The sequence below is a fragment of the Sciurus carolinensis genome, chromosome 10 (genome assembly GCF_902686445.1).
Source record: "Sciurus carolinensis chromosome 10, mSciCar1.2, whole genome shotgun sequence".
Lineage (NCBI taxonomy): Eukaryota > Metazoa > Chordata > Mammalia > Rodentia > Sciuridae > Sciurus > Sciurus carolinensis.
In genome coordinates this window covers 44,422,699-44,442,751 of record NC_062222.1, presented here as the reverse complement: position 1 = coordinate 44,442,751, position 20,053 = coordinate 44,422,699, and the positions used below count along the sequence as shown (strand labels likewise).

Below are 20,053 nucleotides of genomic sequence, written 5' to 3'. Positions count from 1 at the left end.
ACAGGTTTTAAAGATTTTATGGAACTCAAGGAACTTCAGAAAGCAAAAATTTTAACCACTTCACTTATGTAAAATACTTCAGCAATCTAGAATGGACCCTTTCTTTAAAAATAGTTTTCATGAATTTCTGAGGAAAGAATTCTATAATTTCTACAAAACACTCTACAATTTCTGGTTTTAACCATTACCCCTTTTCAGTTACTCTTTATATTGATCTTCTGCATTTTGTTTTATCTACACTCAACTTAAAATGTATCATAAGTACAGAAATGTTAAAATATCAAGAAAAAGTATACTGTATAATCAGCAAAATGTGACATATATTTCTTATCCAGGTTTAGATAGTTGTGTGCTGATTACCAGCTTTACTAAACTAATTGTGTGAGTTTCTACAAATTATTTAACCTCCCTGGAACCTACTTCCCATATCTCTAAATTTGGTTAAACTACAAGAGCACAGCAAGCTCTGACTTTTTGTCCTTTTTACTTTCTAAAGAAAAGGAAAATGAAATGAATTGTACCTTTTCTTTATGTTTTTATATTAATTTTTAGCCCAGCATTTCCTAGAGTGTGTATAAAATACTAGTCTCAAGATATAAATTGGCATATTAATGATTCTGAAAACTGTTGTTAAACAAAATTATTTAAACCTGTTTAACTTAGAATTTCCCCAGTTAATTTGGATATAAATCTTTCTTAAAATCATACATATTTATCATCTGGTAGGACAGATTTGAAAAATTGTCCTCCATTTGTTTTGCCAATAAAATAACATCTGAAGTTTCATAGAACCTAGTTTCCTTACCTTCTCAAAGGTCACTTTCACCTCCATGTCTTTCCCTTTTAAAAAGTTTATGCAAACACAGTATAACATTTTTAAAGCTTCTAATAAATAAGAGTTCTTTCAGCCTTCACAGTAGTTCATCTCAGCATTATATTGCTTTTCAAAAGGACTTATGGTTTCATGTGTTCTCCTAAGGTACTTTTTATTTGGTTGGTTAAGGGTTTTTTGTTGTTGTCGTTTGTTTGCTTTAACTAAACAGTATTAACAATAAAATATTTTTCTTTCAAGTGGTTATTAAGTTACTTATTTGAAACACAAATGTTTAATATAATAGTAACAATGCATGTTAAGTACAGAAATGTTAAAATATGAAAAGTACACTTTAGAATCAACAAAATTTGTATATTTCTTATATATAAATATAGTTAGAAGAACTTTAATTTTTGTGCTAATTTTCAGCTTCATTAAACTAATTGTAATTTTCCTCTCATTTCACATTTTCTATTTGGTTGAAAATCATCCTGTTTTGGTATTTTCTAAGTTTATTTGAACTATTTAGAATTTTTATTTCTACTCTTTACTTAGTCATATGTTTCAGTTGTCAAATATGACTAGTTTAAAAGTGTAGGATAAACCAGGCATGGTGGTGCATACTTGTAATCTCAGTGACTTGAGAGACTGAGGCAAGAGGATCCAAGTTCAAAGCTAGTCTGAGCAGCTTAGCAAAACCCTAAGCAACTTAGTGAGACCCGTTCTCAAAACAAAAAATAAAAAGTGTTGGGGATGTGGCACAGTGGTTAAGCTGTCCTATGTTCAATTCCCAGTACTAAAAAAAAAAGTATAAGATATATTCATAAGCTCAACTTAGTCTTAAAAATAATTATGGTTTGCTTTGGAAAAAAAAAAGCTATAGGTCATTTTATAACCTTGGAAAGTAAAACAAAAAGTCAGTGCTTGTTATCTATTGTCATTGTTCCTTAAAGTCCATGAATGCCGCATTAGTGCATACCGAAGCATCATTCCTAGAGGAATAATGGGTAGGTCCTCCGAGTCTGGTCACATGCAACTTTTTCATCAACCAATTTATAACAGTGTTATATGTGTTTCTCTTTAAAGCATCGTATTAAGCATATACTGTTGACTCATTAACTTTGAACTCACTGCCACTAGCAAAAACTTATGCCTAAGTGAACCTTATCTAACAAACTTTTTTTTTTTCTCTCTGTAAGGTACATCACAGCCTTCTTGCACTTAGGAACGGTAGGACAGCGCTTAGGCACTACACTTAGAGTTCATTTTGAAACAGTGAAACCATGTACAAAACACAAAAATGCAAGCTACTTGGCACTAACTAGCTATGTAAAGACTACTTTACATAGCCTGAGAGTTGCAACAAGAATACTGTGCAAAGTCATGTTCTACCTCTGCTAGGAATACACATTGTTACACACACACACACACACACACACACACACAAATTTGCTGCTCTGCACATATCTCTGAATGACCCAGAAAGTATAGAGCATTGATTTTGGAGTTACAAATACATTTTAGAAGTAGGTTAATTTACAGATTTGGAATTGAAATAATGAGGATCAGCTATAAATGGTGAGGACATAGAGAACATGTTGTTTAGTATATCCTGACTGCAGAAGTTCACTTGGTATCTTAGAAATGTTTGTTGAAAAAAAATTAAGAAATAAGCAAATGGCTGTAATATAATTAAACTAAATAAAAAATTTAATTTTGCCTTTGAAAAATAGTAAAATTTAAAGACTTTGTTTCAAACACTTTAAATAAGTGAAATTTGTTTATTTCACTTTAAAAAAATAAAATCAATGAAATAAGTTAAATTTGTGATGAAAAGTATAAGTAGAAAATATTAATTAAATGAAAATTTTATTTGCTTACCTTAAATAGAATTCAGCTATTGAAATTTCTTTAATTGTCTAATTAATTTTTATACAGGGAGAGAGCCCAGGAAGCAGTCATAGGTAAGCCTTTAAAAAAAAAAAAAAAAAAAAACAATAAGAACTTCTATGTAAACTACAAGATGCTTTCTGCGAATTGAGGCTTTATTATTTACTGGCTTTGAGACATTGAACAATTTACATTTCAGAACTTTAGTTTTTTCTTTTCAAGAATTTGAGGCAAATAATATATTTCTCAGTAGATTATTTTGAACATTAAGGTTTAACATTTGTCAATGTCCAGGTGCTTTCCTATTGAACCTACATTGTGTATTTTTTAGACTTTAAAAAAAAATTTACTATTGATAAATTCCTAAGTTTTTCAATTTCATCCCCCTTTCTTCTTATGATTTTCTAAACTTGTTCTACTCCAAAGATTTGACATCTTTCAACAGTAACCCAAAGTTCAATACTATATTGAAGTAGCCTTTTAATATGCTGTTAAATTTGCGTGCACTATTTGAGAAAGAAGCATCTGGATTTAAGTCAAGATTGTTCTTAATATCAAGAGAATATTTTCATATGCTATTTCATGTTTTAATATATGTTCTTTACCTTTTTTAGTTTAGCAAATATTTAACTAAGCAGTCCTCATATGCCAGGCACTGTGTTAGATACTGGGATTTAAACACCACACATGGTCCCTACATGAGAAAAAAGAATATTTTGCTCCAGAAAATGGATCTTGTAAATGACATTTCAGCTTGAGATAGGAAAAGCCAGGAAACAGCAGTTACAGAACACACTAGGAAACCCTAGAGAGAGGCCCTTGCCCAAGATGTATGTGGAGAAGTGTGTCCAAGATGACTTCATTAAGGTGATGATACCTGCATTGATCCCTGAAGGAGTGGTTAGTGGTTACTATCTAGCCAGAAGAGAATGTGTCTGACTGGAGAAATTGAATACAGATTGAGAGAATTGATTGGAAAGGGCCACAAGGAAACTATGTGGGGTGATGGAAATGTTCTGAATCTTGCTTTGGGTAGAGGCCACATGAGTGTCCACAATTGTCAAAATTTTATGAGGTGAACACTAACGGAAGTGGGAGATGTTGCCTTATATACATTGCTAGTTAGCCATGATAGTTATCTAGTTCACTTACCTAAGTTCAGGATTGAGGGAGAGATAGAGTAGGATCTACGGAGCCTAGAAGGAAGAGGTCTGAGGATTGAATAGACAGTCAGAGTAGTCTGCAGGTAACCAAGTAGTCATCAAAAAGAATGAGGAGAGCAAGGGAAGCCAAGGGAGAAGGTCAACACTGTCACCTGAAACATCAGTAATAAAACAAGGACTTCAATTTGTCTATTGTATTCAGCAACATAGAAACCAAAGATTAGCTTTGCTAGAGTTATTGGAGTGATGGGAACAGAGGTAGACCATGGTTAGTTGGTGAGTAAATGGAGGTAAGGAAAAGAAGGCCAGAGAAGCACAGTAGTTGAGAGCAAGTTGATAGGTAGACCCCTGGGTTTAAATTCTGGCTTTGTTCCATATGGTGTTACTTTCTTAGACATGCTTTTAATCTGTCTTCATCGCATTTCCCTCATATATAATTTTTCTATATACCTTATATGATTGTTGAAAGGATTAAAATTAGTTAATGTGTAATATTAGTTAATATGTATAATTAATTAATATGTGTAATATTTAGAGGAGATTCTGGCACTTAGTAAATGCTGGATATGCTATCTATAACACATGTTTAATTTAAGGAAATTTGGAGGAAAGAAAAAGGAAGCAGTAACTAAAGGTAGATACAGGACAAAGGATTTTTATCTCCCTTTCTGTTCTCCCTTTCTTCATATGGAAAAGAAATAAAAACAGAAGGGATAGGTTAAAGATAGGGAAGTGCTAATTAATGGACCAAGGTCCCATGGAATTCTCTGGAATGCAGGAAGAGAAGTGACACCAGTCAGGAGTGTAAAGTGATGGTTGACCTTGAGCATGTTAAGGAACACTAGCTTTTTAGAGGATGGAAGGAAGAACAAAAAGGGCACACTGAAGTAAGGGGAGGGATGGAAGTGGAGAGAACTTTATCTTTTAAAAGAAAAGAAACTTACAGAGTATGCAAAGATTTTCAAATAGTTAGCATAGGATGTGAGAGGGAGTTGACCTTGTATGAGTAAATGAATTATTGCTTGGGACTGAGGGCCAGTGATGTTACATTTTCTGTAGCATCACACTGCAGAAAGGACTAGTCATGGAAGTGATCCAGGACAAGAACGTGAGTAAGCCGAGTGAATGTGGTATAATGTCAGAAGTGTAAGAAGGGAAGTATTTTGGTGGGAAAGTAGTTCAGCTTAGGCACCCATTGGTTGTAAATGAAGTGAGGCCAGGAGATTTCCTGGATAGAGAGACTGGAAGGGAAGGGAAGGATTGAAGGCCTGGGAAGGCCTGAGTGATTGAGCAGGATAAATAGGGTAATTAAGAGTTCAGAATGTGTGAGGGCTGGGATTAGAATTCATGTACTGATCTTTATATTTTATGATGAACATTTTGGGGTACCCTCCAGGGTATATACCCACAGGACAGATGACTAGAGTGGGCCCTGTGTAAGGTAAGCGCACATTTCTTAAAAGGTTCAGCAAAACCAAACTCAGATACTTCATCATCTTATTCAGTTTATATACCAAAAGATAATATGTTAGAATGTACACTTTTTACTCTTAACAATTGAAATCATAGTACCAAATTGCCTTCATAACTTTTTGAGAGTAGTAGTCAGAATTTCACTGGGATTGTTTTGTGTGCTTTTGGTTTTTTTGTGTTTTTTGTTTGTTTGTTTGTTTTCACTTTCCCTGCCACCCTCCTACACTCTTTTTCTGTAGGCCTCTTACGGAGGAGGAAATTGTTGACCTACGAGAGCGGCATTATGATTCTATTGCTGAGAAACAGAAAGATCTTGATAAGAAAATCCAAAAAGAGGTAAAAGCTTTATTTGCTTAAATGTATGTTATCAAAAAACCTCTTATTGTTTATAGGTGATAGTTGTCATTAAATAATTTATAACATATAGTCACTGCACATATATTTAGATATATACAGATAAAAATTATATAAAAGTAAAACATTATTTCAGACTGTTATAATTTTTTTAGTTTGGTTCAATTTATCAGCTTATATGAACCAAAAAATGAAAACAGTACGTTCTTTTAACTAATCTATTAGTTCACAAATAAGAATGTTAGCAAAAATATCTACCTTTTAAACTTTTAAAATAATTATTCTGTTTCATAATAAGTAGTGTTTAAGTTTTTGTTTGTCTTGGGTTTATTTGTTTTCAGTGAACTAAGTACTTCTAACAACTATAAATGTTTACTTAATATATTCATTGAAGTGGACTATAATTATAGTTTTGCTATCTGTAAACTAAATGGAATTAGTCATACTCCTTTATATATTTATTAAGTGTTCTTAACTGTTTTGTACCAATTAGTGATTTCAAGCCCATTCACTTAATCAACTCAGGAGATACTAATACTAGTTTTTTTTAGTGTAAAAATCTGATTTTTAACTTAGATTTGACATGCATTAGCTATCATTAAAGAAGCATTTGTTATTATGAAAGGCAAGAACCTAAATTTGAAAGTAAGATTAATAGTAATAAAATTAAAACAAGTGCATTGATGTTGATTAGATGAAAAAACATAGATTTTGTGAAAGCTTAATTCACTTTGATAGATAGTGATATGATTAGCCTTAGTTTTAAAGATCTTTGACTTCGGAGGGTCAGAACCATTAAACTAGTCAGGGGGATAGGTGTTGGAATGATTGTTAAAATGAAGATCACTGCATATTCTAGAAAAGGACAGATTGGTACTTTTATAAATTAGATGCTACTGCTTCATAATTCAGTTGCTAAAGAATTCCATGATGTCTTTCACATCATCAGGGTTATTTTATAAAAGGAGAAATTTAAATGAGCAATCTCAAAAATATCAATTTTGATATGTTTTGTATATCACTTATTTTTAATGATTTATTTTTTATTTTATAAATAGAAACATTTTATTTTTAGAGCAGTCAGACAGGTTCTGATTTTTGTTAATCCTTATTGTTTTGTTCATGTACAGTTAGCCTTACAAGAAGAGAAGTTAAGACTAGAAGAAGAAGCTTTATACGCTGCACAGCGTGAAGCAGCCAGGGCAGCAAAGCAGCGAAAGCTCTTGGAGGTGAGGGGAAAAGACCCCAGCGAATATTAGGGTTGCTTTTCTCCTTATTTTCTCTGACAAATCCTAATTGGGACTTTTTTCCCCTAGAATCAAGGGCTTCTTGTTTAACAACAGATGTACTTATGCATATTCTTAAGAATTATAAAGGCAAATTGTTCAATCTTTAAAAGCTGGAAATAACAGGCTTGATACTGAATATTGTTTAGCTTTAGATTAGCAGAAGCTAATTCCTGTTTATCCTAAAGATGAATTTTAGTGCTCTAAAATTCAGAATTCTTTTAGAAAAATAAATATACTTTCAGAGGGAAAACTAGTCTTGCAATACAATTTCCAAAGCATTTCATAGTGTGTTTTTGTGAGGGTTTTGTTGTTTTTTGTTGTTGTTGTTGTTTGTTTTTAATTCTTGAACTCCTAGAATTTTTTAAACTTCTTAAAATCATACCAATTTTTCCCCCAAAGAGTATTGTTTACTCCTTATATATACTCTTGTGTTTTTGAAAGATTGAGAGTTTAGGTCTTGAAAAATCATTGGCATATTATAAGGAAGGCAACAAATGTACCATATCTTAAAATGCCATGTGGCAATGAGGCATTATCATAATGCCTCACAGCTATACAGACGTTTATGAAGCCCTGGCTAAGTGTCAGGAACTGTTCTAAGTAGTTTATTTGTGTTTGATCCTCACAGCAGTTTTAAAGAACAAGTTGTGTTATTATCCCCATGAGGAACCCAAGGGACAGAGGTTAAGTAACTTTCTTGAGATCCTATAGCTAATACATGGCAGAGCCAGAGTTCAAGCATACCAGTGCTTAGTCAGCAGATTATTTAGTATCTTCCTCCATATTTTGCCTGTATGTATTCACTACTATAGTGTTAATTGAAACACTACCATGATCACATCACATACTAAAACTTAGAGGAACTGAAAAGTCATGTCTATTGTATTTTTATGTCATTTGTGGACTGTCTCTCTCTCTCTCTCTCTGTCTCTCTCTCTCTCTCTTTCTCTTTCTCTCTCTCTCTCTCTCTTTCACTTTCCCTCTCTCCCTCTCCCCTCCCCTCCTTCTCTCTCTCCTTCTCCTTCTCCCCACTTCCCCCACCACTCTCCTGGGGGAGAAGAGGGTTGTAGCAGATTAATTATATGAGCAAGTGTCTTTTTTGTTTTGGGGGGCTTTTTTCAGTGCATCCTAAATAATGGAAAAGTTTAACAATTTTACCTTCTGCAAAATATAAGTGTTCTTTGGGTTAATGTAGGTATTTACTTTACAATAATTAAGCCTCTGCTGCTTGCCTTTTAGAGACTAAAAGCAGTCCATATGCAGTATCCATTTGGGTGATTTTCTGAGCTCTATGAGTTTTTCCTTCCCTAAATATTTGCTATAGGTCTGTGCATCATACACTGACACACAAACATGCACAGACACGTACCACTTCATTTTCATAATAACCCTATGTTTGCTAGGACAGTAACATGCCATCTGTAATACACAGATGAAGAAGCAGAAGGTAAAGGCCATGCCAGGGACATACTACAAATAACTATCAGAGCCACGCTCTGACAGGTCTTCTAAATCCTGTCCGAGCCCTAAATAATCAGTCATCTTTAATATTTGAGTCAACTTAGCCAAACCTTATAAATGCTTTGTTGGATTACTACTTATTTCAGACAGAATTGAACTCCAGGTACTGATTAAACTATTCCTTTCCTGCCCCTCATCTTTCCAGTTAATAGGAAGTACTTAGGTGTATTAAGGACGGACACTAGTACATATCCATTTAAAAAATTATCTTTTTACAATACCATGAATATTCTAAACACTTAGAGATTACACACTGGTAAATTCAGAAAAATTCCACCTGCAAGTAAGAGGATGTAGAAGTGAGTAGTGGTGAATTGAAGGAAAAAGACTTAAAGAGAATCACTTTTTTGTTTTTAAAAATTAGAAAAAAAATATTTTTCTGCATTGCATGCATGGTTTTAAAAAATATAATTTTCCAACAGAGTGATTTTGTATTATATTATGTTTCCAAAGCAAGAAAGGCTGAGAGTTGTGCAGCGATATCATCCTTCCAGCAATGGAGACTATCAAAGGTAAATATTGGCATTTCTTTTTCCCTTTGTGGTAGACAGTGGTATTTCCAAAGAGAGCATTGTTTACCCCAAGATGTATGTAAATGTCTTCACATTTATTCGATCCCTAAAAATTTTTGCTTCTCCAGGCTCAGAATGTAGCTCAGTGCTAGAACATATGCATAACATACATAAGGCCCTGGGGTTTAATCCCCAGCACCAAAAAAAAAGAAAGAAAAAAAGAAAAGTATCATTGCTTCTCTAAGACTCTGTCTTGGAAGAATACTGAGAGAATTTGTTTTATTTAAGTCAGAAAGTACCATTTATTTAAATTGACTTCTATGCATTTTTTAAGAGTAATCACATCTTTCATGTTGAAAGCAATAACAATAGCTGAATGCCTTTGGGTGAGTTGTTTATAACATTACTTCTTTGTGCTTTCCTTAGCCTCTCTCTTTTCTCAGAAAGTTAACCTTTTCACAAGTAGTCCGACTCATTCAAGGACCTTCAATCATTCCTTGTTATCATTTGTAAAGCTGGACTTATAACCAAGCTTTGGAGATGTGACTTCAAAATTAACCTGAATCTTAGGTTTTCAGTTTCATGCTAGCATTAAGAAAATTAAGATGCATTTTCATTAGATTATACTGATTGTATGGAAATTATGAATTTTTAAAATAGGACTCAAACCAAAATGCCATCCATTTAACCATTTCTTCTGTTGCTTCTGCTATGTACCTTCTATGCATTATTAAAAAAAAAAAAAAAAAATCAATTTTATTACAGTTCAGGACCAGAAGATGACTTTGAATCTTGTATGAGAAATGTAAAGTCACAATATGAAGTTTATCGAAGCAGCAGTAAGTCTTTTCATATATTCTTTGTTCATTTTCAGTTTATGTACATTAAACAGATAATTGGAAATCCTGACTTTTTTTCTATAGAACTTCCTACCCTTCAATTTGAATTTTCCAGATAAATCAGTTAAATAGTTATTAATTATACAATATTTTATTTCCTTTTTAAAAAGGAGTTGGAGCAAAGGAAAATCTCAGACTACTTTTGTGTAAACCTCACAGGGAGCACTGCTTTTTCCATTTCTATCTTGATCCTACCCCTACCCTTCCCCATAAACAAAGGAAAAGTGGGAAGAAATAATAGAAAAGTGTACTTATTATACATATTACAAATTGATTTGTAAGATTAAAATGTTTCTTCAAGTTTCAAAATTAAAACTGATGTTTCTTCAGAAGTAATCTAGTCATGGTGGTGCATACCTGTAATCCCAGCAACTTGGGAGGCTGAGGCAGGAGGATTGCAAGTTTGAGGCCAGCCTCAGCAACATAGTGAGACCCTAAGCAACTTATTGAGACCCTGTCTCAAAATAAAAAGAGTTGAGACTGTAACTCAGTGACAAATCATCCCTGGATTCAGTCCCCTATACCAAAAAAAGAAAAAAGTTCTAAAGTCAGCTCCTATGCTTCTACTCCCGGGAAGCTTGAGGAACTTAGGAGTGGTTCCTTTGGAGAGTATAGGCTGCCTTTCATGTGTTTTAGCATTTTGTTTTGTTTTGTTTTGTTTGTCCAACTTTGTAACTGACTATTAGAAACATTACATACAGTTTGTTTATCCTATTTAAGGTTTATGATTAATTTAGATTTGCATGTTTGCAGTGCTTAAATGGCAAAAAAAAAAAGAAAAAAATTATTCCTAGCATAAACTTACCATTGTAATGTTTTCAATAATGTCTGTTTTGAGTTTGATGGAATAGTACTATTTAAAGAAAGAAATTTGTTGCAAAAGAAAATAACTATTGTGGGAAAAGAGCACAGGTGGCAACATTTAATTGTATTATATATATATATATATATATATATGTATATATGTATTCTAGGACTCTCATCAGATGCCACGGTATTGACACCAAATACAGAAAGCAGTTGTGATTTAATGACCAAAACTAAATCAACTAGTGGAAATGATGACAGCACATCCTTAGATCTAGAGTGGGAAGATGAAGAAGGTATTTTATAATTCACAATTTTACCTTAAACATTTAATTTGTTCTATATTGATTTATACAGGTCTTCCACCTTGGCATTTTACTTTAATAAACTGAATAAATACAAAGCCTTGAAAAAATCAATATAAAAATTTCCTGTACTGTTGCTGTATTAGCAATTATCATTTGTTGATAAGTGGTTTAGAAAGTTGTTTAATTTTTAATGTTTCTTGAGATTCAGAATATAAATGTTAATTTCTTGAAGGTTTTCCGAATCTACCCCATGAAATTACTCAATGTAAAGGATTACTGCCCCCTTGTGGGAAGTCTAAAGTAAAATGTCATTGAACTTTCTAGGTTCATTATAAATTAGCAATTTAATTTTTCCTACATTCCTTTTGGTATGGAACAAAAGTCATTACTCAGATATGAGTTTGAATTTTACCTGCTGTGTCTTCATAGTTGTAGTACTTAGGTGGATTACTTAATCTCTCTAAGCTATAGTTTGTCCATTGTAAAAAGGAAAGATAATTTTTCACTGTTAAATTTATTTGGGAGTATAAAAATGCTTGGCACATAGTAGGCAGTCTATAAATTTTGAACAGGTTTGAAATGTGATCAGTGGTTGAGAGCTTGACTAAGGTTTATGAGACTAGTTTCAATCCTCAGCACTGCAAAAAAAATAAAAAAATAAAAAAGAAGAAACAATTATTTGAACAAATAAAGGAATATTGTGAGGATCGAATATATAAAACACATAGTACAGGGTGCATCACAGTCAAACATTCAAAACAGTAGATAACTACTTTTGTTTTCTTTTTTTAAAGCTATTTCATTAGACAAGGCCTAAGTTTTCATTTTCATGTTCAGAAATAGGCAATCCAAGAAAGAAGACTCAATCATAGAACTTCGAGAAAAATAATAAGTATTAAGTATTTCCTTATGTTTTGAAATGGAATAGACCTTAGCTCTCCTCTAGTGATGCTGATTTGTGGTCCTGTCATCCATACTATGCTAATAATATTCATAGGTAATTGACTTTCTAGGTTACTATTCAAGTTATTAAGAGAATTGTTAATACCAGGTATAGGAAAGAGTCTACTAGAAACCTACTTTTTCGTAGATGTATGATCCAACTTCCTTTAGACTTAACCCCCCCCCGAAACAAACTACCAGCTATAAATCCACAAAATTAAATTAGTATCCAGTGCATACTTTTATATGAGCTCTTATCTATAAAAATAACTGGTTTTACTGGATTGAGTCTCTGTGTTTTCAGGAGTGATTCAAATTTAAATATTCTTTTTATTACTATGGGATCTGATTCTTATTTCTTATAATTTTGTTTTCTGAAACAAAATTGTTTCTAGGTATTCTCTCTTTTTAAAAAAATTTTTTAACTGTTGCTCAACCTTTATTTTATTCTTTTATTTATATGTGATGCTGACAATCAAACCCAGTGCCTCACACATGCTAGGCAAGCATTCTACCTCTGAGCCAAAACCCCAGCCCATGTCTCGGTATTCTCTTTAAAATCTCTTTACTAATCCTGATTTTAGTTGTTACCAATATTGATTCTGTACTTACAAATTCAAATTTCTCTTCTATCTTCTGTACCTTTCTACTGTCAACAAAATGACATTTTTTTCTCCAAGATTTTTGACACTTTTTATTTTACCAATTTATTTCTGTTCAGAATTAGATCTAGAACAATTTCCTCTAGAAATATTGCTACTCTAATGTGGTAGAAAATAAGAATAATATGAAGAGCACAGACTTTGGAGCCAAACTGAGTGAATTAAAATTTTTATTTCAGGTCTAGGGATGTAGCTCAGCAGTAGAGTACTTGCTTAGCATGCAAGGTCCTGGGTTCCATCCTCAGTGCTGACCAAAAAAAAAAAAAAAATCCTACCATATCACTTTATAATTGTGTGATTTGGGCAAATCATTTACCTTTCCAGTTTCCTCAACTCTTAAGTGGAGTTAATGATAATCCTGTAACTTAACTTCATAAAATTGTTGAGAATTGAATCAATTAATATATTTTGAAGGGCATGCAGTATTAACAGGAACCTAGTAGTTCTGGAAAAGCATTTTTGTTGTTATCACTGCAGTGATTTTCAGTCTCTGAGAAATGCAGTTATCATCTAAGAAGGAAAGAACCTTGGCAGATGTACTGATTTACCAAATAAGACTCATAGCAGCTAGGCACAGTGATGTATGTACTCCTGTAATCCCAGCAACTTGGGAGACTGAGAGCCTCAGCAACTTAGTGAGACCCTATCTCAAAATAAAAAATTAAAAGAGTCGGGGATGTAACTCAGTGATAGAGTGCCAATGGATTCAATCCCCAGAACCAAAAAAAAGAAAAGGAAAAGACAATAGCAATCAAAAACTCAGTCTGTTCTGTTTGACTTTTCAGAAGTTTCATATCATCGAATGATCAATGTTGCATCAAAACTGTCCTTTGGTGGAAGACCAGTAGAGCAGAGGAGGGAAGATAGGGGGAAGTAAGAGGGGAGGAAAAGCTCTGGGGATCTTTAAATATCTGTGGCATATGTCAGGATTAGACCCCAAAAATGTCCCTTGAGAAAGCCTCTATTGGACTATCTCTTAAAAGTTAATTCACAAATCAAGTCTAATTGTAAAAAACTGGGAATCTTTTAATATAGCTTTTTATGTTAACTGAGATCTTTTCAAACTGTGCTCAAATCCTAGGCATGAATAGAATGCTTCCAATGAGAGAGCGTTCTAAAACAGAGGAAGACATTCTCCGGGCAGCACTTAAGTGTAGCAGCAAGAAGACTGGAAGTAACCCCACGTCAGCCTCTGATGACTCCAACGGACTGGAATGGGAGAATGATTTTGTCAGTGCCGAAATGGATGATAATGGCAATTCCGAGTATTCTGGATTTGTAAATCCTGTATTAGAACTGTCTGATTCTGGCACGAAGCAGTCTGATACAGGTCAACAGATTCGATAGGGTGAAATTGTGTAAACTGTGTATTAGTTATGACCAAATGTTAAAACCAACTAGAATGTATAAATGGTTGCGTTGAGCCTTTTCAAAAGGGGGAGGTTAGAAACCACGTTGTAAATGATTATTTTGTTAGAAAGGAGTAGAAATGATAGATCTGAATTGCTTCAGAATTAAGTGCAATTTTATCATCTGCCTTCTGCTTTTCAAGACCAATTTAATGGTTTTGTCATGTTATCAATTACATTTAATTTAACTATAGAATTCCTGTTTACTCTTATAGATTTATATATTTTAAAAAGTTCATTACTTTTACTTCAGATGCTTTACTAAGCCCATTCCATTATATAACTGTGAAGATATTAAAAGTATTTTTTGTTAATTCTCAGCAGATGTGAAGGGAGCATGAGCAGGGATTGTCAGATTTAGAATAGTATTCCTTTTCCAGCATTATTTACTTCTATGGCTTCTTTGGATTTTATTAACTAGTATTAAGCACAATTAATTTGCATAGATGACCCTACAAAATGCTGAAGTATCAGTTTCTTTCTGTTTATTGTATAACCTAGTATGATGATGTTGATTCGATCTAAACAAAAGATAATATGATAAAAATAAACTTTAGAGTTTGGACATTTAAGTTGGTAATAAAAATTATATTTAAGGAAATATGTATATATTTAGGTTTTTCACTTCCTTTTACATGCAACTATATTGGCTTTAAATTGATATATTAAGTTTTTAGGTGTCATTATTTTTTTAAATTCTGTATTTCCAATGAATGATCTTAGATTTTACATAGAACATGTCCTCTGAATGACTTAAGAAAAAAAAACATAAAAAGGGTAATACGGGTATTTCAAAGTAAATAAAATCCTTTCTAGCATGAAAGGTTCCATTGATTTTATTACACTTTCCTTTGCCTTGTAGTACGGGGAACTTAAATGGGATGGAACTAAGTATTTCAGTATAAGTATATATAACTGCATTTTGCAATAGACAGTTAACTTCCCTTCTCATTGAAATTTATGTATCAATATCAAAGGCCAGGGATATAAAACAGTCCCTGATTGCTTTCCTTGATTTTGCTGAGGATTGAGTATGATTTAATAAGCAAACCAGGTTTTTTTTTTTCTCCTTATTGTGTTTTTCTTTTCTTTTTCTTACAACAGTGACAGTGCATGTTCTCAAAAATATAGGAAGGTCCAGATATAAATAGTAACTTAAAGTTCCTGCTGTACTTAAAAAAAAAATCATGTGGCCCTTTCAATATTTGAACTGCTAGGCAATGAATCTGTAGTTTTTTTTTGTTCTTTTTTTAATCTCATAGAAATAAATATGACACTTTAATATGTATATATAATACATTAGTAAATGCTTTTATTTATATCTGTCAATAGAATTTGAGTTGTAGCTGTGTCATTGGAAATATTTTAAGGTACTCTATATTCACATTGCCTGTGTTAATGCTTTTTAAAGTTTATATACATCAGATGTATATTTTTGGTTTGGCATAAGCTACTATTGTAATTTTTCTTGGCTTTTTGTTCATAAAAATTTTTCTGAAGGAATGGTAACTTCTCAAGGATTGTGAATAAACACATTTTTACATTTAAAGATAATTATTTGATTATTACTGATTTTATTTTATCTATTCATAAAGATACAAATATTATGACAACTTAAAATTATTAAATCTGATGTGAAAACAAAAAGGAATAAATTAGGAAAGGAAGATGGAACTAAACTTGAAAAATGTTTTAACTACTAAGAAAAAGAATATTAATTTTTTACTTTATGTTCATAAAATACCCTAGAATAACTTATTTATTCAACAAACACTGGAGAATCTGCTGGGTCTGGAAGAGTGTTAGAGACATAACAGTAAACAAACTTAGAAGGTCCCTGCTCTTATCACCCTGGTAAGACAGATAGACAATAATAAATAAACAAGAAAATCAGATCAGTTAGGAAATATGCAAGGTGTAAGAAGACAGAGGTAACTGAGGGCCAACTGTTTACTTTTGATAGATCAGGGGAATCCCCTCCAAGGAGACATTTGAGTTGAGACTTAATTGTTGAGCTGGAAGCAAAGAGGCCTGGTAAAGCATGTTACAATCAAAGGGAACAGTAAATACAAAGTTTCTGCAGTAGGAATGAATTTGGTATGTTGAAAGAATAAAAAACCATGGAACTGAAAGCATCAAGAATGAGGGGCAGGAGTGGGATGAGTTGATGTTGGAAGGATAGTTAGGGGCCAGATCATGTGAGGCCTGCTAGTCCATATTTAAGAGTGAATTTTATTTGGTGCATAACAGAAGGCCCTTGGCATTCTATGTAACTTAGGATGTATAGTTATCATACTTGCATTTTCCAAAGATAACTAGCTGCTATGTAGAGAATGAATTATAAGAGGACAGGAATGTATGTATAGAACACCCAAAGGGACATGGTGTGGTTTAGAATTTTTAATGGATGCAGAAATTCAGAGCAGATTGAAAGGTAGAACTATAGGGTTTTCTGATGAATATAAGGATATTCGCTACACATAGACCACAGAGGCAAAAAACTCTGATTCTGCCAGGAACATGCCAAGATAGTTAGTCTTAGAGGAGTTGTTAAAGGTCCATTTGTCACCCGCTTCCCTTTCTTGAAGAAGGCTGTCATGAGGTAATTTCTCATCCAACTCCATGGTTCCAGTGAGGAATGGGACTCCACCTCATCTCCATTCATGTACAGAAACAGGCTATGAAACTGCTTGGCCATAGTTTACAGTGCTCCCCGACAATTAACCTCAGCTACTCTTACGTCGTCTGTCATCTGGGACATTTGTAAGGACAAGGGATGCCAGGAGCTGACTGTACTGCTGTTGCTTTTGCTATCTGTGCAAGTAATAAGCTATCTAAATTGATTTGAGCTCAGTGTCTCCCTTAAGGCCAAATCTATGGATGTGTGACAGCCAACCTAGCAGCTACCACTGTGCCTCACATTATCTTTTTGGCTCTGGCTTGACTTAATAAATGTAACGGAGGGGACAGGTTTGGCAAAGTGGGGGACATGAAGAATTCTGTTTGAAAGTTCCATTTGAGCTGTGGTGAGACATTTGAATAAGGATGCTAGGGTGCATATCTATAGCTCCAGGAAGGAGGTCTAGGTGAAGTTTGGGAGTCATTAGTAGATGAGTGGTATTTTAAGTCAGTGCACTAGCTGAGTTCACCCCAGGGAACCACAAAAGCAGAGAAGGCCGATTTCTCTAATGTGACCTTCAAAGGAATGGAGAAACAGCCTAAAGCAGATTCAGGAGGAATGCAGGTGTGGTGTCATGCCAGGAGGAGATGGGAGTCACCAACATCAAATGCTTTGAGAAGAGGACGGGTGAGTTAGGGTTGGGTTTGGGAACATGAAGACTGATGCATGTTTGTTACACAAATGAAGGGATAGAAATTGAGGAGGTACGGGATAAATAATAAAACAGCCAGTGTAGATATTATTCAAAAAGTTTTGCTCTCAGCAGAGAAATGAGATAGTTGGAGGGGGTTGTGGAGTAATGTAAGGGTTTTTATTTAAGATGCTAGAAATAGTTTAGCTACTTCTAAAATGATATAACTTGGAATTATGCCTCCTTTTTTTTCAATAATTAGATATATTGTTAGTAGAGGCCAAAATTATCATTTTGCTCTATATAAAGATATCCTCATCATAAATTTTTAACACAGCCATCTTAATAAAATAGATTTAATATATTTATAATGTTATCCTATCTTCATTTTCTTGGTGCCTCCAGTTAATTATCTCATTGGTGAGATCACAAAAGAATTCTCTAAGAAATGGATTTCCTGCATCTGATTCTTATATTTTTAGATAATATTAAAGGTGAAAATAAAATTAAATTAGAAAAATGATTAATATGAATATTTTGATTATTACAAATTATTTAAATGTTTAAAGATATAGTAATGTCCTCGGTGGTTCAGAAATCTTTTATATATGACTGTTAAATGTAAGGACCTAACTGCCCAGTGCTAGTCATAATGACATGCTTTGTGGAACACTGATAAGGGGACCATAGGATAAGGGTATTGAACTGATCTAAAGAGAGACACTGTGAGGGAAGCACTATTTTAATCCTTGTTTTTCAGAAAAGGATCCTGAGCTAGTGTCAGGTTACATGGGAAATAGATGAACTGAGGCAGTATGATTCAGAGTCCACACTTAATACTGTCACTTCATTCTGTAGAGATAGGTCAGTATTATTTTTGAGGGGTCCGGGTTGGTTTTGTTTGCTTAGCTGAATATTGAAAAATTGCTTAAAGATACCCAAAGTGATATTGTCATAAAAAGACACTCTGACCTAATGTGACATTCCATTGTTGCACCTCTTGTGACAAAGGTTTGTTTTAAAATGACTTTGACTTTTGAGCAACAATGCCAGTCAACAGTACCAGACTGATTCATCTCTAGTCCCTTGCAGCCTTCCATCAGTAACAAAGTAGTGAGGCCAGAAACAACTGAAATCACTGTTCTCCAATTTTCTTCACCAGAGCTCCAGGCCCTAAATTCCTCACTTAAGACATGCAAGGCAAAATATTTTCATGTAGAATGAATTGTTGAATAATGAGTTATTGGTTTGAGAAAACTCAAACCAACTAGAAGCCAAATAAATTGCAGTCACACTTCACACAGCTCTCATCCTTAGACACCACCTGAAATCCAAGTTCTCTGATGGTTTCAATCATGGTCCACACAATAAAATAGTAACCACATTGTTATTTTAACAGAAAACAATATAAGGAATAAATAAACAAGTGTTAACTGGAAAAGTAAAGAGGGCCCTAAAGTAACATGAAAGCAACCACCACTTACACACACACAAAATGTTAACAGTTATCTCCTGGTAGTAGGAGTATGGCTAATTTTCCTACAAGATATATGTAATTTAAAGTACAGCTTAAATGACTGCATAGCCCATCTTACCTTCATTGAAATGAATACCACCGTGCATAGAAGAGCCTAAAAGTTAGGCTTCTACAAGTCAGTCATTACATCATATAGTAGACACAGAATTTTCTAGAAAATGGTTATAGAATCACATGGCATGAGATTTCACCAGTGGAAAGCACAACCATGTTGTGAAGATGGAGATTGAAAAAAGTGATTGTAATACTGGCACCAGTTAACACACCTCTCAACTTGGCACAAGAAAATTCAATTCCTAGGGACAGGGGAGTCCTTCAGGTTGTGGAAATTTTTACAGCTTAGCTGCAGAATACCAATATTTTGTTTGTCCCCGTCCAGCCCACTGTGGTCATTTTTTTTTTTTTAAGAAAATGCTTTTTCTTTCCACATGATCACTGACAAGAGTAGCTATTATATGTGACTATGTTACCTGAGGAGAGTCGGTTAGTGGAAGGGTGGCAAGCTGACCCTTCCCTGGAACTGGAATAGGCGATCAGTTTCTCTTTGAGTGATCAATAACATGTAAATCTTGGAGTTTTGTGTGGTCTTGCGCCACCATGTATTTGGAGAATGGAGCCCATATTCACTGTGGGGCAGAGCTGCAGGCATTTGAATCTTGCCTAAAGTCTGCTGCATTCCTTCCATGTGTTCCGTGAGGTACTTCAGCTTGCCTCTAACAACCCCTATGTGCTGGGGTAGCTCTGGTAGAGATTTTAAGCTTTGAAATCAAAACAATTTTAATACTAACCTATTACTCCATTATTACCTATAAGAATTGGGCTATGGAATGTTTCTATTCGGAGAACAATGGTGTTTACTATTTAGAAACCCTCTCTCTTTTGTCACTCTGTTAAGAAAAAAAATAGAAAAAAATTGAAGTTTGTATTTCTCAAATCGAACAAAACTTTAGCAGGATAAATGGGAAAAATCATTAACTATTTATATGAGTATGAGATTTTTCTGGATGTATCTCCTAACACAATTTTTGGGTTCAGTAACAATGATACAGAAATTTCTTAATATTAAAACTCTGTAATTCAGCAATTCAGTCATCAGCCTCGAAGACAAGAAACAAGTGGAAAGGTCTTTCAAAATGACCAAAATGTTATATAACCTACACAT

At 33.7% G+C, this 20,053-nt stretch overlaps 1 protein-coding gene across 2 annotated transcripts in view; it reads left to right on the top strand.

Annotated features, from left to right (window-relative positions):
- Ap1ar (adaptor related protein complex 1 associated regulatory protein) overlaps nt 1-14,861 on the top strand; it is a 34,496-nt gene extending 19,635 nt beyond the window's left edge. The window contains exons 4-10 of one of the 2 annotated variants that reach the window (XM_047567279.1): nt 2,753-2,778; nt 5,580-5,676; nt 6,825-6,923; nt 8,958-9,016; nt 9,782-9,855; nt 10,890-11,018; nt 13,716-14,861. In XM_047567279.1, coding sequence (XP_047423235.1) covers nt 2,753-2,778; nt 5,580-5,676; nt 6,825-6,923; nt 8,958-9,016; nt 9,782-9,855; nt 10,890-11,018; nt 13,716-13,981 — 750 coding nt within the window. In that variant the 3' untranslated portion in view covers nt 13,982-14,861. The remainder of the gene's footprint in view (nt 1-2,752; nt 2,779-5,579; nt 5,677-6,824; nt 6,924-8,957; nt 9,017-9,781; nt 9,856-10,889; nt 11,019-13,715) is intronic. The other variant, XM_047567280.1, reaches the window with a different exon arrangement.
- Nucleotides 14,862-20,053: the final 5,192 nt, after the last annotated feature.